General features: G+C 49.9%; 1 protein-coding gene across 8 annotated transcripts in view; it reads left to right on the top strand.

The window, feature by feature from the left end:
* The window catches only part of ARRB1 (arrestin beta 1), a 76,775-nt gene that overhangs the window by 29,729 nt on the left and 21,708 nt on the right, over positions 1-25,338 (top strand). For 5 of the 8 annotated variants that reach the window (XM_077867064.1, XM_077867058.1, XM_077867061.1 and 2 more), the window contains exons 2-5: positions 3,307-3,398; positions 20,170-20,200; positions 21,989-22,049; positions 25,062-25,106. In XM_077867064.1, the coding sequence (XP_077723190.1) occupies positions 3,370-3,398; positions 20,170-20,200; positions 21,989-22,049; positions 25,062-25,106 (166 nt within the window). In that variant the 5' untranslated portion in view covers positions 3,307-3,369. Of the gene's footprint in view, positions 1-3,306; positions 3,399-6,463; positions 6,614-7,051; positions 7,084-20,169; positions 20,201-21,988; positions 22,050-25,061; positions 25,107-25,338 lie in introns of those variants that run through there. The other 3 variants (XM_077867062.1, XM_077867060.1, XM_077867059.1) reach the window with 3 other exon arrangements.

Here is a 25,338-nt window from a genome sequence, read left to right as displayed (position 1 = left end):
GAGTGGGGTGGAAGGGGAGATTAGGAGGGTGGGTGGGCCCAGATTGTGAAGGACTTCTGGGGAGCAATGAAGGGGTGTGAGGCCAAGGAGAGACTTCAAAGTCTGCATCAAGAATGATTAAGAAACAGATGCCTGGGTGGCTCAGTGGTTGAGCGTCTGCCTTTGGCTCAGGGAGTGATCCTGGGGTCCTGGGATCGAGTCCCACATTGGGCTCCCCATGAGGAGCCTGCTTCTCCCTCTGCCTATGTCTCTGCCTCTCTTTGTCTCTCATGAATAAATAAGTAAAATCTTAAAAAAAAAAAAAAAAAAAGAATGACCAAGAAAATGCCAGCGACAGTAGACACAGTGTCAGGTATACGGAATTCAATAGCCACTTGTCGTGGTTTCTTTATGTTGATGGTCACGAACACCCAGATTCCTCTTCTTATTAGCTGTGAGACCTTGGGCCAGTCACTAACCCTCAGGGCCTCATTTTCCCCATCAGTCCTATGGGAAGGATAAGGAGCTTTCCTCTCACAGGTTTTTATCAAGAACAAAGAGAGATAATGGGGAGATTTCATCTAATCTTGGTTAATCCTGCAAATTTCTTGGCCCATTGAGCCCATCTGCACGGCCAGGGCTCTTCCTCCTTGTTACGCGACTCCCTGATTTACAGTTTGGGGCAGGGTAGAAATCCGTCACTGGCTCCAGGAGGCCCCAGCCATAATACAGTTACTTGCAGGCAGAGCTCTGTCCTCCTCAGATCCCACCCTCCTGTGTCTGCAGCCTTGGACTGCGGACAACCCTGCAGTCGGCAGACCCCTGTCTCCTCCTAAGACATTCCCCCAGCCTTGAAGCCCTGGCCAACCGGCTCCTGGCCTTAAGAGCCCATGGAGATTCCCACTAAGCCCAGTGTGGTGTGGAGGGGAGCATGTAGGACCCGGGGTAGTCACGTGCCTTCCTTGAGGCTGTGTCCTCAATCTGCAAAACAGAAATGGGAATACCCACCTTATTCATCTCCTATTGCTTCTGTAACAAGTGACCACAAATGTGGTGGCCTAAAATAGCACGTATTTATTCTCTTACAGTTCTAGAAGTCAGAGGTCTTAAAGCAGGTGGGTAGGGGTGCAATCCTTCTGGAGGCTCTAGCAGAGAACTCATTCCTTTGCCTTTCCTAGCTTCTAGAAGCTGCCTACATTCTTTGGCTCCTGGTTCCATCCTCCATCTTAAAGCCAGCAGCATAGCATTTTCTAAATTTCCTTCTTGATGCCTCTCTCAGCACGACATTGCCTTTTCTCTTTCTTACCCTCCTGCCTCCCTCTTAATAAGAATCTTTGTGATGACACTAGGTCCACCCAGGTAATGCAGGGGAATCTCCCCACCTCGAGATCCTTAACTAACTTATATCTGCTAAGTCCCTTTTACCACATAAGGTACCATATCCAGAGTTCCAGGGATTCAGATGCAGGCATCTTGTTGTGGGGGGGGGGGGGGCGCATTCACCAGCTTGCCACACATACCTTGCACGGTAGTTGTGAGGATTAGGTGAGAGAAGAAATACTAAAGGCTCAAACAGTGCCTAGGACATGGCAGTCAGTCCCCAGACAGACTTCTTTTACCTCCTCTCTCTGGGCCTCTGTGACCCCTTCCATAAAAAGAGGCCCATTCCAGCTCCAGCAGTTGGATCCCACCTTCATTTAGACCAAGTGGTAAGGACAGGCAGGCTGTGCCTTTAGTCAAGCCTGGGCTTCTTCGGAGGCAGCAGAATGGAGCCCTACCCCCAGGACTCCCTCGGTGGCCCTCGGAAAAGCCCAAAGCCCCGTCTTCTCCTCCTCCTCCCTCTCTGGGGCAGGCCTCTGCCGGTTCCTGGCCTGCTGTGCATTTCCCATCATTCCCAGGGATGGCTGATGGGAAAGGCTGAGCTCACTGCTCCCTGGGGAAGGCAAGGGGTGGAGGGAGGAGAGGGAGAGGCCGCGGCAGCTGTGGGAGCAGGGGAGAGGAGCAGAGAGGAGATTTGCAGTGGGAGAGGTTGAGGTTATCAGCACTCAGGCTCAGGAGTGGGAGGGGGTGGGGCACGGCCTCCAAGCTGGGCCTCACAGAAGCTCAGCACTTCCTTGGCCTCCTAGAAAGCTGCTTTGTCCCTCTGCTGGCCGCCCTGCTGAGGGGCCCTGGGCTCTCGGAGGAGGATGCACGTATGTTGGGGATGGGAGGAGGGTATCACAGACCAGCAGGGGCAGGGAATGAGGGGCCATTGCTCGACAGGAGTATGAATACCACCCCCTTCATGAGGAGAGGGCCATCTCAGCCGGTGTCCATCCTTCACTCCAACCCTCTCCCCAGAAGTTGGTCACCATTTGCCCTTGGGCTCATCATCTGTCTTCACTGGACCTTTTCTTAACTGCATGTGTGTGAGGGGGAGTGGAAGGGCAGGTAATAACACTGTTATGGGATTTGAGAGAGTTAAATGAGGTCATGATTTTGAAACGTACACTCTGCTATGTAAGGATGTGTGATTCCATGCGTACGCACATCGCTCTAATATTCTCTCTTCCCCTCAGTGACCTGGCAAACTCTTCATCATCCTTTGAGTCCCATCTCACGTGTCACCTGTTCTCTGTAACTTCCAAGCCATTCCCTCCCTGGAGTTACTGTCACCATCTTTATAACTCTCTCTCATAGTGCCTTTTGCAGGATAGTTTTTGGTTTGTGCGTCTGTCTCCCTACCATATGTGGGCAGTGCATTCACCCCAGACCCCTTTGCTTCTCAAAGTCCCCAGAGTTGTGGTAAAATAGAGGCAGGATGGCAAAGGCTGGGGAAGCTGGCCTCCTGGGGTGTGGCCTGGGCAAGGTCCCCACATGGCAGTTTTGTCCTCAGAATCGAGCAGGTCCCCATGACCAACTCAATTGGATTTATGAGCATCTAGGTTCTGAAGTTGTCACTCCAGACAGATGGATGGCTAAAGAAGGGGCCAGCACTGTTCCTCCCGGCAGGAGGCTTCTTACACTTCCCTGGACAGAGAAGGGGAACCAGCATGAGGAACAGGTGGAGGGTTTGGGGTGGTTATGGAGGTGTTGATTACCAAGCCCCAGGGTGTGGTTTGGGGAGAGGTTTGGAGATGCCCCTAGTGCTCCCTCCTGCTTGCTGCCTCCCCGAGGACACCTGCTCTTGGCTGGCCTTGCTGTGCCTACCTCATCTGTAGGCTTCTGTGTTCTTGGAAGTAATGGAAATGCATTTCTTAAAAATGCTTGATAATTCAGCCTTGTTCTCATAACAGACCTTTGTCTGAGGCCTCCTAGGAACTCCTCATACCCATTATCTCCTCTTAGCCGCCTAGACCCATCAAAGTAATGTGACCCCCGTTGAGAGCTGGCAAGCCAGTTGAGGCCAAGATGGCCAGGAACCTGCTCAAGACCACCCAGTGAGTTTGTTTATTGTGCTGGTGCTGGTGGTGGTGGTGGTGGTGGTGGCTAGCATTTTCACCACCTACAGAACTCTAACTGTATGCCAGGGCCTCATTTAACACTCCAGACAGTGGAAGTGCGGGGTAATGAAGCCATGGGTCTCCCTGGCCCCAAGCCCTTAACTCCTTTTGTGATGTGCCTTCTCTATGTGCCAGGCACAGCCTCCACCCTAGAGCAGCTCCCACCCAGGGCGGGACAGACACCCATGGGCCATCCCACCACCATGACCACCGAGGTACATGAGATAGGCACCCTGGGACAGAGTGAAGGGCACAATAATAACACCTTTTCTTCCTTAAGTGGGCCTCAAGATTAAACATGATAAATATGCAAAGTCCCTAGCATATACGAATACATGATAAATGTTAAAATAATTGCTATTGTGGGTTTTTCTTGTTTTCTAAGTTTTAATAAAACTACTCAGTTAAAAGTTTCAAAAGAAGGAGAACTATAGGGGGACCTGGGTGGCTCAGTCCTTAAGCACCTGACTCTCTCTCTCTCTCTTTTATTTTAAAATTTTTATTTGTTTATTCATGAGAGACACACAGAGAAAGGCAGAGACATAGGCAGAGGGAGAAGCAGGCTCCCTGCAGGTAGCCTAATGTGGGACTTGATCCCAGAACCCCGAGATCATAACCTAAGCCAAAGGCAGACAGATACTCAACCACTGAACCACCCAGGTGTCCCCCAAGCACCTGACTCTCTTGATATCTATTTACTGTTGTGAGATCGAGCCCTGCATTGGCTCTAGAGTCTGTTTGAGACTCAAACGGACTCTCAGCAGAGAGTCTGTTTGAGATTCTCTCTCCTTTTCCCTCTCCCCTCTCCTGATGCACACACATGCTCTCTCTCAAAATAAATAAATAAAATTTTTAAAAAAAAGAGAACTGTATTTTGAGATGACTGAGAAGTTTGTGATTTACATTTGTAATACTATTCTTTGAGAGAACCTCTTATATCCCGACAGTACCACAGTATGTCCAATAATGAATGTACTTGGTTTGGAACACAGAATAAATTGTATCTTTTGAAAGTATGTGATTCTTTTCAAATTCAGAAGCATTTTAATTATGTTTTTACGTCTTAATTTATCAAACAGGTGGTTTGAGCTGCTTCTATTTCTTCTTTTCTGCTCTGTGACTTTGGGCAAATTTCTTAACCTATCTGTGTCTAAGTTTCTTCCTATGTCGAGTAGGAATAAGAAGAGTATCCACCTGACAGGGTTCTTGTGAGGATTAAATGAGTGAATATAGTATTTAGAATAGTGCTGGGCTTGTATTAAACATGATAAACATAATTTATAATAATAATTCTTAGTAAGAAAATATACCCAGATTAAGTTATCAGATTAAGGTGGTTTTTCAGCAAACATGTATGCAGCTAACATTTACTGGGTGCTGGCCCGAGGCTTATTTGGCCTTGCTCTTGGAGCTCCATTGCTCCCTTGCTCTGCCCAGTGGTCTGGTCCCCCAGCTCCACTTCCACATCTTGCTCCCGGCCCCCAGGGCCCTGGGTGAGGCTAAGCTCATAAAAAGTGTCTGCAAAGCACTTTGTGGATCGATGCTAACTAATAGCAGCTCCCTGGAGCTGGCACACACTGTAGGGAAGAGGATTGTAAAGGCGGCTTGGACCAGGCTCAGGGATGGCCCCTGGCACTCCTGGTGGGACCTGGGAAGGGCCCCTGCTGTCCTTCCTCACCTGTACCTCCTGCCACTTTAGCCTGAGGGGGATGCTGACAGTCTGGGGGTGGGAGGGCTGTTAGTGGCCACAGGGGGAAGGGATTTGCCTGTCCCGTAGCAGAGCCAGGTGCAGAGACCCATCAAGCCCCTGCATCTTGTCATATCTAGGCCAGAGCTGGGTGCACAGCCTATCCTGGGCATCCTCTCCAAGGTGCCCCCTTCAAAATCTCTTGAGAAGTCAGCCTTCCTGGGCTGGGAGAGATGGCCACGGACCTCCATACAGATCTGCAGCTGTCTTAGGTATAGCAAAGCGGCTTTGGGTCAATTGAGGGCATGAATGGGGGCATGGGACCCTGTGCATGGGATGATTGGGCATGACTCCCCCAGTCCTGCCCCAGAAGGAAGCTCCTCTCTTCTTAGACTGAACTGAAATCTGTTCTGAGGACTGTCATGGGGGCCAGCAGTTGGGGAGTGTGCCCTCTGGGAGCTATTGGTCTAATGGAGGAGTCACAGCCCCATTCTCCAGAAGAATGACTCTTGTCTGATGGGGGCAATGTGGCTCCTATTTCCAGAGCTCCCTATTTAATAGAGGGGACATAGCTCTCTTGTCTTCTGGCAGCTCCTTGTTTAAGGAAGGAGGCATGACCTGTGTCGTGGAAGAATCTCCTGTGATGGAAAGTCATAGCCACTTTGGCCCACAAGTCATTTCAGGGAAATCTTTGTCTGATAGAAGAGACATGACTTTGCCCTCAGGAAGGTCCCCTGTCTGATGGGGGAGGTTCATCTTGTCCTTTCAGGAAACACCATTTGATGGCCTCTGCCTTTGTCTCCCTCCTCCCTGCTTCCTACCCCCTGCCTGATTTATGGGGAGCCCAGATCTACAGGCAATAGCCACAGAAGGCTGGGCAGAGTGGGCGTTGGCTGCTGTGGGACAGGGAGGAAGAGAAGAAGAGGGACTACAGAGAGACTCCAAAGCGAGTGAGGATGACATGGAAGGCTTCCCAGTGGAGGTGGCTTTACGGGACAGTCTGATGGATAAGAGGTGCTGGCTGTGATGAGTATCCATTGGGGATATAGGGTGGAGGCTCCCCTAGGCTGGGAAGGAACAATTGAGAGGTCACTCCAGGGAGCCCCTGTCTTCATGCAGGCCCACCTACTGGGGTGGAAGGGTCCTGGGGAGACCCTTACCCTCTGACTGCCTGTGCACAGGCTGAGTGCTGCCAGCCCAGAGACATCCGCCCTCCAGGCCTGAGAAGCCCAGAGGAGGAGAGGAAACAGGACGCGTATCAGGAACGCCTTTTCCTTTTCTTTGTAACTAACCCCCTCACTTGGGGCTGGGGAGAGCTGATCCTGAAGGGCCTGTCCTGGCCTGCCTGCTGTTGCCTGCAGCCCCCAGCTCTGGGACTTACACAGCCTTACCCACCCCTTGGCTGCTGCTTCTGGGCCAGTCCCTTGACTTCACCACAACTCAGGACTCTCATCTGTAAAATGGGGTAAGACTTCCTATGTGTCTCACGTGGAAGTTTGTTTTCTTCCTCTTTTTGTAGGATTTACATAATTTATTCCTTTATTCATGAGATGCATCAAGCCCCTCTGACCTTTGGAATGGGCAGGGGCGAAGAACACAGGCAAGGAACAAGTGTGGGCAGACAGGAAGTGTATTTGCAGCTTGTCTGGGGAGTTGGGGGACATCTGAGTGGAGATGTCACAAAGCTGTGGGTGTGGGGTCAGAGAGGATCTGGCTAGAGATAGAGGTTTGGACTTACCAGCATCTAGTGGCAGCCAAGTGGCTGGGTGGGTGGAGTCACCCAGGGAACTGCTTGTCATGTGCTCTGGGAAGGGGTGGAGGGCCAGACCCTGGAGGCCACAGCCAGCTGGGCTCAGCATACAGAGAGCTGGACACAGAGCAGGGATCCACTCAGCCGGGGCTCTGGTGGCCAGGAGGAATGGGCACTGAGACACGGTCACTGGATGGTATTCCTCGGAGGGAGAGGTGTGGGGGGGTTGTTGAGACCTTCACCTTAGCAACCTGGTAGGGAGGTGGTGTGTGTGGAAGGATGGGCCACAGAGGTACTGAGATATCAAAGAATATGGTCAGCCAGATTGGTATTCTTTTACTGTTCTCATTATTTAAGTTACTCTCTGCTGGCTAGAAGGCTGCTTATGAGTGTTTTTATGTGGTGTGTGTATGGCCTCTGTGTGGGGCTGTTGTCTGTGAGATGGATGTTGCTGGTTTATGCATGCTTGTATTTGTGTGAGTGGTCTGTGCATGGTACGTTTAAGTGTCTGTGGGGTACGTGTGCATACATGATATGCGTGTGGTGTAGGTGTATGTGGCAAGTGTACACAGTGTGCGTGTGGTATGGTGTGTGTGGTGTCTGTAGGTATATGTGGAGGGTGTGAGGTGTTTGTGTGGCCTCTGAGGCTATGCGTGGGGTGCATGCATCTGCGTATGTGTATGGCATGCATGGTACGTGTACATATGAGATGTGGAGAATTTGTATGTGTTGCCACGTTTAGATCCTTATTCCACAGTGTGTCTAGCAGGCTGGTGCTGGGCCATCTCTCTAGGCTGGAATCTTAGAAGCATCTACCAGGCTTGTGACTTCCCTTCTTTACTTAGGGCTACACCCAATGGTGTACTGGTAACAACTGGCTGTCCAGAAAAAAAAACAGAGGTGGTGGTGTAGTACTTGCCAATCTCTGTGACGTAATTCCCCCAGCAAGGATGTCACGCTGCTAAAGTGATGTCCCCGGGGCATGGAGTTGGGGGGAATGCATGGTAGGACACCATCATACAGTGTTCCCACTCTACAGATCTAGGGGGCATAAATAGCCTCAAGAGCATCCTAGAGAAATGTCGTGAAGTAATGATATATCTAGAGTATTATTCCCTTTGTTTTTAATATAACTTATTTATTTTATTTTTTAAAATATTTTATTTATTTACTCATGAGAGACATACAGAGAGAGGCAGAGAAGTAGGCAGAGGGAGAAGTAGGCTCCTTGCAGGGAGCCTGATACAGTACTCGATCCCAGGACCCTGAGATCATGACCTGAGCTAAAGGCAGAGGCTCAACCACTGAGCCACCCAGGTGCCCCTAATAGAACTTATTTAACTGTAAGTTTGGATCAGGATTTCTCACCATCAGTACTGTTAACATTTGGGCTGCAGATTCTTTGTTGGAGGTGTGAAGGGGGTCAGCCTGCGTATCCACATACTGGATGCCAGTAGCACCCCTCCTCCAAGCTTTGACCACCCAAAATGTCTCCAGATGCTGCCAAATGTCTGCCTGTGTGTGTGTGTGTGGGGGGGGGGGCGCATTGACCCCACAGTAGCAAGCCTTGGCAATGGCTGTGTTGAACCTCTAGCTCACAAAACCTCTACAGATGTGGCAGTTGGCCCTTAGGAGCTTATCCGAGCCTCTTCTCTAGCCAAATATGAGGCATGGGTTTCTCCTCTTAGGATTCTTTCTCCAGAAAGAACTGCCCCCTGAGGCTAGACCTTTCAGTCCGGACAGAGCCGCTGACCACAGAGGGCTCTCAGCCTCTGACCCAACCCCTGGGGTGGTTGACACAGAATTGGAGGTGCACTGCATAGTGACCTGTCCTAATGGTTTATGAAATGTGAGCAGAGGAAAGAGGTCATGCTTCTGAATTCATCTCTCATTTTACTGTGTTATTCTGTAACCCTAAAAGTTGGTATGTTCAAATGGGCAAAACAAAACAAAACTCCAAACCCAAACAAATGAAACTTTAAATAAAGTCTTCCTCTGGGAAAATTTGCCTGCCTTGTGTCTGGGGCTGCTCTGTGTGTCCCGGGCTCCCGCTGAGGCCCACGCGCCACCTCTCATCCTGCTGGCAGGACTGCCCACCTCTAATTCGCCACTTGGCCCAGGTCCTCTTTGTCCCCAGCTTTGCTCAGGGTTTGGCTCTCCTTCATTCCTGTATTCATTAGTACAAAATATTTATTTAGCACTGACTATGTACCAAGGAAAGTAAATGACTAGAGGAAGAGGCTCCTGGTCTCTGCAGTTTTTCAGTGTTCTGTGGCTGTCACCAGGGAGAGGAGAGGTGCAGGCCTGTGTAGATGCTGAGGGGACTCGGGCACTGGATGGAGTGGGAGGGAGAGGTGCTCATGTGTGTGGGTGGCTGTTTTGTGCCTGGAACTGAGCCGGATGTCATACATCATCTCATTCTACCCTCCCACTGTGCTTTGGAGGGAGTGTTTATTTATTTGTGGAGCATCTGTCTCCCTGCTCCAGAGTGTAGGTGCCCTGAGGACAGGGCACAAGGGCCTGTATCTCCTGGACATCAGCACTGTGTCAGGCCCAGAGATTGGAAAATAAAAGGAAGAAAATAAAGGAAGGAAGGAGGATGGATGGATGGATGGATGGATGGATGGATGGAAAGAAGAGAGAAGGGAAGGAAAGGTGAAAAGAGCAAGCACAGTCCTCCTGGAGGTGAGCGAAGTCAGGAAAGGCTTCTTGGATGAGGTGGTCAGGAAGAAAGGATTGCAGTTGGGAGAACTGATGGAAAGGTAGATAGAAGATAGAAAGAAAAGATAGGGGATGTCTCCAGAGATTTCTGAAATGTGAGGGTCTAAACTGGGAAGAGAACATTATAAACTATTGTTTTTCACCTGAGACTGGGAGGAAGACAGACAACTAAAAAAACTTCCCTGTCTCCAGTGAGGGTAACATAACTATCTCTCTTCCCACCCCAAGGCCTTCTCACTTGAGGGACATTTGGGCAAGAACTCTCCCCTGGGCACTGGAGGGGAGGCAGAGTGTTGGCCAGGGGAATGGGGATAACAGTAATAATGCTATTACCAATAATGTTGGCTTCCTTTTATCACTTCCCTACTGCGTACCAAGTCTTGATGTGCGCCTTCAACCAGTGAGCTAGACACCACCCCCATATTCCAGACAAGGGGAGGTATGCCTCAGAGAGGTGCTAGACTCACCTGAGGACACACAGGATTCTGGCAGGGTCTGCTTGCTTTTAGGTCTGTGCGGATTCTCCCGCCAGCAGCCCTCCCTTCCTGCCTCTCAACCCGAGAGAAGCCTGGAGAGTGTTCAGGTGCGGTCTGTGGGCTCTTTGGGATCCAGCTGCCAGCCCACGTGTTGAAATGTTTATTAGCCTTTGACTTTCAGATCTCCAGTTTCTTAGGTTACCGGCAAATGGACTCTGCTTCTTTAAGAAACTCTCCACTCTATTCACGGCCACCTGGTGGCTCCCCTCCTTCCTGACTCTGCACCCCATAGAAATCTTTCCACAAGTATGGATCATGGCCAGAAAAGTCAACATGTGAATGCAGGCAGAAGGCGAAGGAATTGCTCTGTGCCTAGAAGCCTATGGGAAGTCTAGAGGCTGGGAGCTTGATTTGATCAGAGACTCCATCCACCACCCCTCGCCCCACAGCCCTGCCAGATATGCCACCCTGTGCCCAGAGAGCCATGCAGAGGCCTAAAGGAGCCAAGCCCGGTTTTGAGCTGCGTTATAAGAGCACCAGAAACCCGAGGTTCTCTTCTCTGCCTGGGACTCTGTGCACATCAGCAAGTCTCTCTGAGCTTATTTCCTGGCCCCAGCACAAGACTCTTCTCACCCTTGGGTTGTGATTTCTCCACCTGGGAAACGAAGCAGGCTGCAGTGTGTTCCCTCAGGCTCCCCAAATTTGTGAAATGAGGGTGACATTTCCTGTCTTCCTGCTCCTCTCCCCCTCCTGGGCTGTCCTGAGAAGCAGGTGCATGAATGGTGGGTAAACAGGCAGGCAATGTTCTGACACAGGGCGGGCTGTTCAATTCTGGCAGAGCAGACGAGCTTGTACACAAATAACTCTGCTACCAGGGAGCGTGTGATAAGGGCCCTAGAAACCTCTTTGCTGCCTTAGCCACCTGCTCTTCATGCCTCCCTGCTCCCTGATGGCTGCTCTCACACCCAGAAAGTGGGTCAGAATGTAGGGCAGGAGGAATGCCCCTTTGCATGGTCCCCACCCTACCCAACTGAGTCATGATTGCTATCGGGGCAGAGAGAGGGGAAACTTATGGGGCCAGGGGCACCTCTGTGTCCAAAATACAGTCCTGGCCAGTCATCCTCCCTCCCCCGAATGCCCATGGCTCCTTAATGCCTCTGGTTATGGTCCAAGTTCCTTAGCTTGGCATGCAAGACCCTTCACACGTAGCCCAGAGCCTGGAGCATGGAGGTGCTCCATGCAGTGACTAGACTCTTCTCTGGCCTGTCCTCCTCCCTGGTGCTCTTCCCAGGCACACAGGACACAGTTCAGCCACACCAGGCTGCCTGTTCCCTCCTGAGCACCCCTGGACTCAGTTGCCTTCTCCAGATGTTGGCCTGCAGAGCTGTCACCTCTTCATCTCTGTCCTTCCAACGTCTTCCTCATTGCTACCTCCTTCCTTGAAGCCTTTCCTAAACCGCCACACAGAACCACACTATCCCACTTAGAAGGTATTATTGTGAATGATTAAAAGTGTGATCCCTGGGGCCAGACTGCCTGGGACCTAGTATCTAGCTATGCCCCCTACTAGCTGTGTGACCGTGGGAAGATTAGACTCTCTCTCTGTGACTCAGTTTCCTCATCTCTGAAGCAGGGATGGAGTAGTACCTCCTTATAAGGTTATTGGAGGAACAAATGAGTTAATATTTATGACACACTCAGAGCAGTGATTGGCACTTGGTTTCTCTCTGGGATAAGCTTTCTGATGTTGACTGAAGATTGAGTAATGTTTGAAGATTTTCCGACATTCACTGTATTCATAGCATTTTTCTCCACCATGAATTTTGTGATACTCATAGAGGAATGAATTGTTACCAGCACTCTCTCAATTCACTGGTAGTGAATCCACGTTCATGGATAGTCTCTCCAGGATGAGGTTCCTGATGTCAAGTAAGACATGTTTTGTCTAAATGTTTCTCCTATGCAGCCCATTCACTGGGTTTCTCTCCTGTGTAAGTTTTCTGATACTGACTTCATGATTTTGGATAAGCTGTTTATTTTGGGTCTTAGGTTTCTCCTCTGAAAAACTGGACATATTTAGATGGAATAACATAATTATCTTTTTTTTTTTTCATAATTATCTTAATGTATGTGGAGTGCTTAGCACAGCACCTGACTCCTAGGGAGAGCGTAACGCATGGTAGCCTTTGTATTTGGTGGGTTTCTCTAACTTGGCTATACCATGGTCGCTTGTCAGCAGGGACCAAATTGTTCGCCTTTGTGACCCCAGAGCCTGGCAGTGTAGGGGCTATGTGAACGTGTGTAGGTGAGTGATAAATAAGAGAGCTTTATCAAAGCTGAGCAGAGGCCCATTTGGGATGTCAGTTGTATTCCTGAGTTAGCCTGATGGTAGTTGGGATCCTGCCCCTATGAAGCACTTTCTAAGCTTGATGTTCACGGATCCTGACAGCCAAAGAGAAGCCATAATAAAAGAAGAAATCTTTGGAGTCTGCTAACCCAGAGAAAAGGATCACCATCAGCCTACCATCTTTTTAAACTTCATCCATCCTCATTCTTGACACTTCTTTCTTAGAGCATTGTTCATTCAACAACATTCAACCCAGTAGTTATTTACTGAGCCCCTACTGTGCCCCAGGAACCATGCTATGCCCCAGGGATCGATAACACAAATAAGATCTGTGCTCTCACTTATGTAAGTGAAGCAGAAAGTAAGTAAACAAACCACCACAAAGTGTGGGAAATGCTGTGACTCCCCACTGGGTGTGGGACTTAGAAGAGTCAGGGAAGGCTTCCTGGAGAAAGAAATAGCTGAACAGAAGACAGCACAGCAGTTCTAATAGCTGGCACAGCAGGCTTGGGAGGGATCTGGGCAATCACAGAGATCTGGACACTGCATTGTAAAATCGCACAATCAGGCTCTAACATCAAAGGATTCAGAGTAATAGGATCCACATTTCCTTACTTTACTAACAATATTTTTTTTCCAGACTCTTCTTTCACCAGCACCTGAGACATATCTTGTTAGGAAAGCCCTGGTAAAAAAAAAAAAAAAAAAAAAAAAAGAAAGCCTTGGTATCTTTGTAATTTGTTTCTGTTGTGCAACATAGAAAAATAAGATATATAAGGAAGTGGGTTGGTAAGTGGAGAGGCTCTCCTTCAACTCCTGTTAATATTTAGGTACTCTTCCTTTCATTTATTTTTGTGGGGTTTGTTTTTAGTATTTTTTAATGGACATAATTTACACATCATAATAGAATTTTTGTGTAAAATGTAGTGTTTTTCAGTATATTCACAAGGTTGGGTAACCATCACCAGTGTCTAATTCCAGGACATTCTCATCTTCCCAGAGAGAAACCTCATACCCATTAGCAGTCATTCCTCATTTCCCCTCACGCCAGCCCTTGACAACCACTAACCTACTTTCTGCCTCTACGTGCTTGCTTATTCTGGACATTTTGTGTAAGTGGAATCAAACAACAGGTGGCCTTTTTTGTCTGGTTTCTTCCATGTAACATATTTTCAAGGTTCATCCATATTGTAGTAGGAATCAGTATGCCATCTCTTTTTATAGCTAAATGATATTTCTTTGCATGCAGTTGATAGGCATTTGGTTTTTTCTCACCCTTTATGACTTATGAATAATGTATGTTATGGACATTTATGTACATGTTTTTGTGTGGGCATCTGTTTTCAATTCCCTCAGGTATGTGTGTAGGGATAGAATTACTGGGTCATATGATAACCCTACATTTCACTTTCAGAGGAACTGCCAAACTGGTTTTCAGAGTGATCCCATCACATTATGTTCCCACCAACAATGTATGAGGAGGGTTCCAGTATCTACACATCCTTGACAACACTTGTTATTGTCTTTTTTTGATTGTAGGTATCCTAGTTGGTGTGAAGTATCTTATTGTGGCTTTGATTTACATTTCTCCAAAGACTGATACCGTTGAACATCTTTTCATGTGCTTATTGGCCACTTGTATATCTTCTTGGAGAAATGTCTATTCAAATCCATTGCTCATCTAAAAAAATTTTTTTGAAGACTTTATTCATTTATTCATGAGAGACACAAAGAGAAGGCAGAAACACAGGCAGAGGGAGAAGCAGGCCCCCCACAAGGAGCCTGATGCAGGACTCAATCCCTGAACCCCAGGATCATGCCCTGGGCCAAAGGCAGATCTCAACTGCTGAGCCACCCAGGCACTCCTCCATTGCTCATTTTTAATTGGGTTACTTGCCTGTTTATTGTTGAACTGTAATAGAGTTTTTATATATCCTGGATACTAAACCCTTATCAGATGATTTGAGAATATTTTCTCTATTCTGTGGGTTCTCTTTTCACGTTCTTGATCATGACCTTTGAAGCTCAAAAGTTTTAAATTTTGACAAAAGGCAAATTTATCTCTTTTTTGTTTTAAGTTGCCTATGCTTTTGGTGTCATATCTAAGGTAACCATTGCCTGATCCAAGGTCATGTTGATTTACACTTAGGTTTTCTTCTAAGAGCTGTGTAGTTATAACTCTTCCATTAAGGTCCTTAGTCCATTCATATTTGTATATGGTGTGAGGTAGGGAGTCTAACTTTATTTTTTTGCATGCGGATATCCAGTTGTTCCAGCATTTGTTGAAAAGACTGTTTTGTGTTTTCCCCCCATTGACTTATCTTGGCTCCTCTGTCAAAAATTAATTAACCATAAATATATGGGTTTATTTCTGGATTTCCAATTCTGTTCCATTGATCTCTGTGTCTATCCTTATGCCAGCATCATAATCTTAATTACTGTAGCTTTGTAGTAAGTTTTGAGTTTAGGAGTGTAAGTCCTCCAAAAATCCTTTATTCTCTTTTTTTTTCAAGATTGTTTTGGCTATTCTGGGCCTTTGCATTTCCATATGAATTTTAGGGCCAGCCTGTTCATTTGGGCAAAAAAAGGCCAGCTGGGATTTTGATAGGGATTGTACTCAATCTATAGACCAATATGGGAAGTATTGCCATCTTAACATTAAATCTTCTCATTTTTTCTTTTGGCATTTATTGATTATAAAGTTGAGCTCATGCCAAATATATTGTTTTGAATCCTGACTTTTCTGCTTAATATTCATCATAGGCATTTCCTTATTTTAAGAGATGCAAAAATAATTTCAGTGCTATGTAATATTCCATTGTTTGGCTGTACCACACAAAATCATAAACTTTTGGTTTTTGACTGATCTGTCATGGGTCCCTCCTGGTGCAGGCACAAATGGACACTGAGAGGATAGGTGGCTCACAGAAGGGCAGCAGAGTATTAAAGGTATCCTATGCTCCAGGTAGGGAATGAGACTCACTGGAAAGACAACGTTCTGGTTATTGGAGAGCTGATCTGCCTGCCTGCATGCCTGGGAGTACCACCCTGATGGAATCAAATCAGGAAACATGATCTAACTGACTGCACTGCACAGACATTGATAGAACATGCTCATTTTAGGCATGTTTCTTTAGAACGGTGGGTTTAAAAATTTAAAAATTTGTAGCATATTCCTTTAGCCTTGTAACTTAGTTATCCTAAAATGAAGGTTTGACCAAGTATAATGTTTTTGTATTAGCCAGAAGAAGCTGATTCATTGCAGTAACAACCCCCAAATCTTAGTGGTGTAAGAGCTTTCCTTTTCTGTCATGCTGCGCATCTGTCATATAGCAGGAGAGCCCTGGCACTTAGTTTACGGGAGTCTTCTTCATACGGATCATTGCTGGTTTCAGTGGCAGAGGAAGGAGGATGGGATAGTAGAAGAATAGCTCTCCAAAGATGACTATGTACTAATGCTTGGAACCTTTGAGCATGTTATACTACATGGCAAAGGGGAATTGCAGTTGCAGATGAAATTAAGGTTGCTAATCAGTTGACTTTAAATTAGGGGGCTGAATGTATTTTTTGAGATCTATAAAAATAGAAGAGGGGTGCAGGAGAGGTCTGAATGATGCAATGTAATAAGAACCTGCTGTTGTTGGCCTTGGAGATGGAGGAAGAGGCCATGAGACAAATATGGGTGGCTTCTAGAAGCAGGGAAGGGTGAGGAAACAGATTCACCCTGGAGCCTTCAGAAAAGAATGTAGCCCACAGCCAACATCTTGATTTTAACTCGATGGGGTACCTTTTGAACTTCTGACCTACAAAACTGTAAGATAAGTTTGTGTTGTTTAAGGCCGCTATGTTTGTTGTCATTTGTTACAGGCTCCTTAGGAAACTAAAACATGTGCTAGCCCTTAAATGCTTCTTCCCGGAAGTGAAATGTGACACTTCCATCTCATTGGCCAGAGCAAGCCACACAGGCATGCCTAACTTAATAGGATTGGAAAAATTTGCCCAGCCTTAGAGAGAAATGGAATATTGATGAATATAATGATATCTGCTATACCTTTGCTGTCATATGTCACGCTTAGATCTTCTATTCCAGTAAAACCAAACAGAACAACGAAGCACTGGTGGCAACTCTTGAAGTTGGTTTCATTACTGACTAATGGGTTATGTCCCCCACCCCATTAGTACAGTGCTGCTGTGTAGACCCTCCTCTGCCCAAGCCTCGGGGGTCACATGACACACCCTCCACATAGCTGATTGGGCCAGGCATGGGGCACCTGAGCGGAGCTGATCAATCACATTCCTCTCCTGGGAATTTGGATTTGGGCCATTCAGCCAGTTAACAGTGAGAAGCGGAGCGAGAGGCAGAGTAGAAACAGGGTCGGAGTGAGAGAGCCGCTTGCAAGCCAAAACGATGGAGGAGCAGAAAAGCCCTGAGTAAGCAGAGACAGTTGGTCTCCGGGGACGATGGAGCGGCGGCCCGGAGAGCAGTACAGGCCCGAGAACATGCAGCCCCAGGGGGACAGGTGGAGAGACAGCAACCGCCCGAGAGGCTGATGGCTTCCCCGCCCGGGGCTCCAGCACTCCTGCCTCCTGCCTGCGCATCCTTCCGTGACATTTTTGTCTCCTTATTCTCCTTTTCCCGAGCCACCCTTGCTGGGTTTCTGTTGCTTGCGTCCAGTGAGCTTTGATCCGCTAGAACACCACCGCTGTTTCTCTCGGGGACTCAGCTTTGACTCTGGGAGTCAGGCTGGTGGGCCCCGGGGGTTCTCGGGGGAGGCAGGGCGAACCAAACCCAGCCATCCCACAGTCTGGAGGTCTGGCTTCGACCACAGTCTTGCATGTTTGTGCTTGCTCTTCACGGCAGACAGGCAGAGGCCTTCTGGGTGGTGCTGCACAAGTGCAGGCCCAGGTGACTGGAAGCACCTGCCGCCGCCGCCCCAGGGGGCTGTTTTCCTGACAGTGTTGGCGTCCGGAAGCCAGTGGGGTCACTTCAGGGAGGGCAGCAGAGTGGAAAGGACATGGGCTCTGGAGACAGACAGCCAGAGTTCACCTCCCAGAGCCTCAGTTTCCTCATCTCTGAAATGGGACTACTGAAGGCTTGGCAGCGTTCTGGGGCAAATAGTGAGAGGCACAACTAGAGCAGAACATGCGCCCAGGGCATGGGAAGCCGCTGTTGTTGTTTGAGGAAGCCATCAGAGTCCCGGCTTCCTGAGGAGGTGGCCCCAGGGGCTGATGGAGTTAGCACAGGACATTCCCCAACACTCTGGCCTTGCTTCCTGCCCTTGTGTTGCCCTGTTCTCCTTCTCGCCCTACTCGCCCTTTCATCTCTTTGCCCTCCCCTCCCCTCTCCAGACTCATTTCCCCTCTTTTCTGCTCCCTACTCCTCGGCCCCAAAGTTGATAAAACAAAAACAAAAACAAAAACAAAAAACACCTGCTTTAGGAAAGCAGCAGGGGTGGATTTAAAGTACTCAGCCTCTGGAGGCAGACAGAATTGGGTCTGAGTCCTGACTTAGCCTCAGGCTTGCTGTGTGTTCCTGGACAAATTACTACATCTCTCTGTAAGATCATCATCTGTAAAACGGGAGTTATGCCCATTTCACAGTGTGTTACGAGAAAGAATTAGGCACTCGACAAGCACTGTTGCAGCCCTCTTACTCCCCATCCTCCTTCCCCCCTCCCTCTGGACTCTCGCCCCCAGCCCCCTCCTGTGGTGACAGTGCCCCTGTTCCTCTCCAGGATCGCTAGAGCAGCTCTCCCTGACTCAGTTATAACTCAGGCATTTGTGATCTCTCCTTTCTCTCAGGCCCCGGGCTCCTGAGAGGTGAGCCGAGGTTTCTGGAAGGAACTGGAGGGTCTCTTTGGCCCATGGCACTTCTCTGGTCTCCTATGCAAGTCCAGCTCTAGCTTGGGAACTGCTGGTTCAAACTGTGTGATCTGTATTTTTTCTCACTTTAGTGATCATTACACCTCAGCTGACTGTGGCATTTTCACACTCCAAACACTGATAAATATTTATGAGGAGAAGAAAAGCCCAGAACTAGGGGAGATGGGAGAGACATGTGCCGGGTCCTTCTTGGCAAGCCAAGCTCAAACTTCTCAGTGGTCCCTGTGGGCCCCAGAAGTTAGGGGAGGGGGCTGAGGAGGCCAAGGAGGCCACCCCCCCACACCCCTTCTGTGAGGAGCGACTATCACTGTGGTGCTGCAGGCCTCACCCTGCATTGCCCACTGCACCTCCTGCCCCTGGGTAAGCATTTGGGTTGCCTGGAATCCTCTGGGCCTGGCTTGGCCTGCTCCATCTCTCCTGTTTTTTTTTTTTTAAGATTTTATTAATTTATTCATGAGAGACAGAGAGAGAGAGAGAGAGGCAGAGACACAGGCAGAGGAAGAAGCAGGCTCCGTGCAGGGAGCCTGATGTGGGACTTGATCCCAGGTCTCCAGGATCATGCCCCAGGCTGAAGGCAGCGCTAAATCCCTGAGCCCAACCCCCCCCCCCCCCCCCGCCCCCCCCCCTGGGGTGCCCATCTCCTGTGTTTTATTGTTTGTTTGTTTTATCTCTCATCCCACACCTACATGGCAGCAGCCCTCTCTCCTCCTCTGCCTCTTCCCCTTCTCCAGCACCTTCTCTAGTCTCTGCCTCTTTCCTTATTCTTCTCTCCCAACATTATTCTGAGCAATTCTGGAGCTAGATGATGGGGGTCTCAGGCTCCCAGACCCTGCTGAGGGAAAGGGATGGGGGTGCTGGTGGAGGCTGCAGGGTGCTCTAGAAGCACTTGGCAGGAGTTGGGGGCCACATGTCTGCCTGACTTGGCATCCAGTGCTCTGTTGTGTGGCCATGGGCACATCCCCTGTCTATCCTGGGCCTCAGTTTCTCAGTTGATTCATTCACTGATTCATTCATGCACCCACTCAACTAATATTTGTTGAGTGCTTGCTACCTGGCACACATTAACACAGATTTATTAAATGCCTACTAGGGATGCCATCCTAGGTACTCAGGATACATCAAGAAGAAGAAAGACAAAGCTCTCTGCCTTGCGGAGCTGGCATGTTAGCAGAGCAGACAGGCATAAATTAGCAAGTCGCTTGTATAGTAGGTTAGCAAGTGAGTACTGTGGGAAAGAAAATAGAGCCAGAGGAGGAGATGCAGGGTGAAGCCACAGTGAAACCCCATCACAGAAGGCTTGGGGCTGGGGGCAGATCTGGGGTGGGGGTGGGGGTGGAGAGCATCCCAGGGGAGGGTGCTGCTTGAGCAAAGGCCCTGAGGCAGAACCCACCCAACCTGGTGTGTTGGAGGAACAGCAAGGAAGTACTGTGACTGGAAGGGTGAGGGAGAGTGGGAGGTGATGCCCAGGGGTAAAGGAGGCAGGACAGACCACACACACAGGGCTTTTCTTCTACATGAGCTGGGAGGACTTTGAGCAAATGAGCAGCATGGCTTGACCTATCTTTAGAGCCTCCCTTGGCCTACTGTGTGAAGAGGAGGCTGAGGGGGCCATGGCCAGATCCCACAAGAGCTATAATGGCAATAATGGAGGCTTGGGTGGAGGGTGGGGGGTAGCGCTGGAGATGGTGAGATCCGGTTATACCAGACACTGTTGTGGCTCTCAAGTCTTGGATGGTGCCTGGAAATCACTCGAGGTGTTTGTCCTCTGTCCTGCCAAGGGACGGCCTGCAGGAGCCTTCCCCTGGCGGGATGCGTTAATCCTGGCTTTCTCTTTCTATTTGCAGGGTGTTCAAGAAGGCAAGCCCGAATGGAAAGGTGAGTCTGTAGCAACCACAACCCAGCTCCTCCTTGGCCCTAGATGCTTGTCCTCTCTTGGACATTTCTACTGCCCATGCAGGACCCTCTGCCTACCCCCCATCTATCCTTAGGAGCTGTCCAAGGAGCTGACAGGGTGGGGGGCCTCTCAGGAAACTCTGTCCCAGAGGGAGGTATAACTCCCTGGACTTTAGGGAGCCGCTGCTCTGGTTTGAGACACAGCCTGTCCTAGAGAGACTTCAGTGTGAGTGTGATAATTAGACTAAGTGCTAAGGGCCTCTGGGGCACTGATTCCCCTGGTGTGAGAGGCCCCTAGAGCCTCTCTGCTGAACCCTGGCATCACCTACTTATCCAGGGCAGTTCCCAGGGCCTGTCCTGCTTTCTTTCTTTCCACAGGCCCCAGGCTCCATCCTGCTTTCTTTTCAGTTCAGTAAATAGATATTACTGACATCATTCCTTGTCGGGTACAGGCCAAGCCGGCGGGGACTGGGACAGGGAATACCAAGACAAATAAAGCACAGCCCATGCCACTCACAGCCAGATGGGGGAGGCAGACACAGAAACGGATCATTTCCACCTAAAGTGGCAAGGGTGAGATAAAGGGATGCCCAGGGGCTGCAGGACCCAGCCTGGATAGTCAGGACGGCTTCTCTGAAAGGGATGCATATCCAAGCAAGGCAGGGTGAAAGGGGCATTCTAGGCATGATCATAACTCACAGGGAGTGTAGGGGCATCAACAGCAGTTGAATCTGAGAGCTTGGATTTCTGGCCTGAGCTAGCCAATACACCACAGTGGTCCCACGTCTGCCTTCTGTGCCCATAGCAGACATCAGCAATCACTGTTCACCCTGTCCTGCTGAGCCAGGATTCCATCTTAGATTCCTTCTCAACCCAGAGCCTCAGGCAGCCCCCAATCTATCAGAGTTGGCATTTGGAATGAAACCCATTTGTTATCTTACCTCTGGGCATAAGAACCATTAGAGGGTTTTCAGATGGGGGTTGCATCATTAGATTTGCGTTTTAGTATAACCAGTCTGGCTAAGGAGGGGAGAAAGGCCGAGAGCATGTGAGGCTGCGGGCAGCAGGCCACAGAGGGGGCTGTGAGTCTGGTGTGTCGTCCAGGCAACAGTGGCTGTGGGGAGGAGGAGGGGTGGACTGAGAGCGAGGATGGAGGGGGTGCTCGGCAGGATGCAGGAAGTGTCTTGGATGACATTCTGGATTCTAGCTCAGGAGGTTCTTCCCTGCAGGCTGGCTACCCAGCAGGACACTGGCTCCCAGTTCCTCATTGCTTTGAAAAGCAGTGCTGGTATGAGTGGACCCTCGCAGACTGCACAGGGGTGAGGGGCAGTGAGAAGCACAGAGCTCAGGGTTTAGAGCACTGGCAACCCTTAGCACCGCTGGCCCTGCCCTGGGTTGCCCTTGCTGTCTCAGAGATGTGCCCAGCGCTCCCGGGCAGCTGATTTCTTTGCTGCTGCTGCTCTGCTGTCAGCAGTGCTCAGCGTGAAGATCTCAGGCCTCAGTATCCTCGTCTGTAAAATGGGAACAAGGACAACTGCTTCACAGGGGTTTAGAATAAATAGGTGCTTTCAGAATTGTACAAGAGTTTATTAGTATTGGGGCTGGAGCTCAGGTCCAAGTCCAGCTAGGACTCTGATGTGGGTTCGGGTTGGGTTTAGCCATTTCAGAGGCAGCTCCCAGGGTTTCCTCCAGAGTGAGGGCCAGTGGCTTTTCTGGGACATGCCCTCCAGGCCCACAGCTGCTAACACCCCCCTGTGCCTCTCTTCCCAGCTCACTGTCTATCTGGGAAAGCGGGACTTTGTGGATCACATCGACCTCGTGGATCCTGTGGGTGAGTCCCAGGAGGCCGAGGAGGAAGGTGGGGAAAGGTGGGGCTGACCCGGCCCCTTCTAGAGAAGGATGTGTTAAAGCCACCCACAGCTGAGGGCTCTCCTCGGGGCCTGGTCCCCAGAACAGGGTGTGAGTGGCTTCCCATGGCAGTCAGCAAACATTTACCACTTTTACCAAGCAGCTCCTTTTCCCTCAGCAAGGACCATGTGAGGGGAAAGGGCAGGTGGATGGAGGGAAGAAACAGGGAGGGTGGCCTGACAGTAAGGAGGGTGAGCAGCCAGGTGTAAGGCTTAGTACATACCAGACACCAAGGGTAGCTCCATTATTATCCATTATTATCTCTGCTTTGCAGCTGAGGAGAATGAGGCACAGAGAGGTTAAGTGACTTGCTCCAGGTCACAGAACTAGTAGGTTGAGGAGCCTGGATCCAAACCGGGGCAGCCTAGCTCCACAGAACCTTTGTTCTGCTGCATCCTGATGGCAAAGATGGGACATGGGAAGAAAACCTTGGGGCTTATGAGATGGGGGCTGTACTCACCCACAAGGGGGTCTTGTCAGAGGCTGGGCTATGGCTAAAGGCACTTTTCAAAGCCTTACTCTTGTTGAAGATTTCTCAGCCTCAGCACTCTTGACATTTTGGACTGGATAATTCTTTGTTGGTGGGACCATCCTGTGTGTTGTAGGATGGTGACCAGTATCCCTGGGCTCTATCTGTTAGACACCAGGACTATCGCCACCCAGTAGGACAATCAGAAATGTTTTTGGACATTGCCAGATATCCCTCTGAGAGGCATAGTCACCCATGGTTAGGATGCTAAGAACCATAGCTCTCGTTAGAAGAGTCTGACCTCACTGTCTCTTCCCACAGCTCTTGGAGGGAGGGAGGGAGGCCCAGAATCATCCCTATTTCACATATGGGGAAAGTGAGGCCCAGAGAAGTTAAATGATCCCAAAGGAACAAGAACAGATGAAAGTGAGGCCAAAGGAGGTGGCAGGTTGGGAGGATGGACACTGGAAACTGCCTGAGGCCAAGTCCAGGTGAAGAAACTAGATGTGTTGCATGGGGAACATTCACAGAGAATGTGGCCTCTGTCATGTATCCCCGGGAGCTGTCCTAGGGCCAGAAAGCAGAAGTGAATGTGTGGTTCCGGAGCCGAGGTGGGAGCAGAGAGCACAGCTGGCAGGTTTGGGGTCACTGGGAGGGGGAGACCTTTGTGACAGTGGGAACAGGAGAACTGGGGAGTCCCCGGGGTCCTTCTGCTGAAGGGGTATGTGTAGAGCTGCGGGCTGCAGAGCATCAGCTGCCCATTAGGCCCTCCCTTCCTGGCCTGGAGTAGGACAACCCCACCTTTCCTCCCCTGTGCTGTCTGGGAGGAACACCAGTTTGCCTGGTTTGCCTACGACCTGCTACAAGGCACAGTTTCCTGCAGACTATCTGGGGTCAGGCTCTGTCCCTATCCATTGGCCTATCAAGGACAGCAGTGGGGGTGACACAGAGGCTGGGGGCGGGAGCAGGAGGGAATCAGCTCCTCCACCACACACCGGCACCCTGAGAGCTGTTTAGTCAGTGTTCACAGAGCACCTACTTTGAGCCAGGCCCTGGGGATCCCAGGGAGCTCTCAGGTCACTGTCGAGAGTTGATCAAATGACACAGAGAGAAACACCTTGCCCATCACAACAGTGAGCTGATTGTGAATTCCCAATGCTTAACTATCTGCCATGGTTCCCTTTTGGGCTCCGGGGCAAGCGCACGCCCCCAGTCTTGCAGACAGGACACTGTGAGTCAGGCCTGGCCCTGCTTCCTCTACCACCCCCAGGATCTACACGCTTCCCCCTGTCCGCTTGCGCTGTCCCTTGGTCATCTAACCGGTGACCCGTACTTCTCCTTTAAGACCTGCCCACTGCTTCTGTCCCCCAGGAAGCCTTCCCTGACATCTCCGGTTGGGGAATTGCCCTTTTCCCCCTACTTTGTACAGAGACCTTGGGTGCTCAGGCACAGAGGAAACACCCACAGAAGAAAGAGGGAAGATGGGCACGTTCTGCGGTGGGGCAGACACCCCTGGCCGAGTATCCCTTGGGCCTGCCCAGGACTGGATGGGACCAGGAGCCCTCTAACACTCCCTTCCAGGGGCAGCCTCTGAGATTCCCTGAGAGATTGCTATGGGGGCAGCATGGATGTAGGGGGAGGGTGGCAGTGGGTGAGAGTTGAGGAGAGAATTTTGCTTGTTCAGTGGGTATGGCTGGGTGAAGTATGGCCAGAGGTGACAGGGGATGTCAAGGCAAGGAGCCTGTATTTCCAGTTTCCTGGGATCCCACAGGGAGAAAATGTCCTTTGTGTCTAGCTGGACTCCGCACTGCCACGGCCAGGCCCGGGGACATTCTCTGTAGAGTCCCATGAACCGGGCACCATCTCAGCTTTAAACATATTAACTCAGTTGGTCTTCACGGGAGGCCTGGGAGGTCGGTTCTGTACGAAACCAACTCCTGATGGCAAATCCCAAATCCAAGAAACTCTAGAAGTCTAAACTTACTGGTAAGTTTGATGTAGGATTCATTTAGTGACAAAACCTGACCTGAACTATAGGAAGCTCTTTATACTTTAGCCTCTTTGTGAAAAGATTCATGTTTCCCTGCTGAGGTGTTAATGGGTTTGATCATGGGGCACTGCCCCAGATCCTTCAGAGGGTGTTACAGAATATATGGAAGATGTACCACATGGCCTTTCAGAATCTCGAAATTCTAAAGTACACCGGCTCATAGGGGTTTGGGACCCATATTGGTGTTTTTATTAACAGGGAAGAAACAGACCAGTTGCCAGCTGGGTCTGTAGGGCCACCTGAGGGTAGGGGCTGGGGCATGGCAGTGCCTTCCTACGGGTGCTGGCCTCCCCTATTTCTCTCATGAGGCTTGTCCACAGACAGATGGTGAGGTCAGGCCTGGCTTGGTGTTTGGGGCTCAAGAATTTGAGAGGTCAAGTTGGGAGGGTCTGCTTACTCTCTTGTCCTTCTTCCAGATGGCGTGGTCCTGGTGGATCCTGAGTATCTCAAGGAGAGGAGAGGTGAGGAAGTGGTCCCCACCTCTGGGCTGTGAGGGGGCCTCCTATTCCCTACTGACCTCTAGCCCAGGGCCTCCATGAGTCCCAGACATGACACCAACTAATTTTAAGGCCTTTCCCTGCCCAGCCCCACTGGCTCTTCCCTTCGCCTGGGCAGCCCACCTATGCCTATTATAGGAGAACCTTTTCAATTCCCTGAGCACTCACATCAATATATCATGACTTTCGCAAGGCC

The sequence above is a fragment of the Canis aureus genome, chromosome 23 (assembly GCF_053574225.1).
Source record: "Canis aureus isolate CA01 chromosome 23, VMU_Caureus_v.1.0, whole genome shotgun sequence".
NCBI classification, from domain to species: domain Eukaryota; kingdom Metazoa; phylum Chordata; class Mammalia; order Carnivora; family Canidae; genus Canis; species Canis aureus.
Note: the sequence above shows the minus strand (reverse complement) of the source record. Positions and strands in the feature narration are given on the sequence as shown.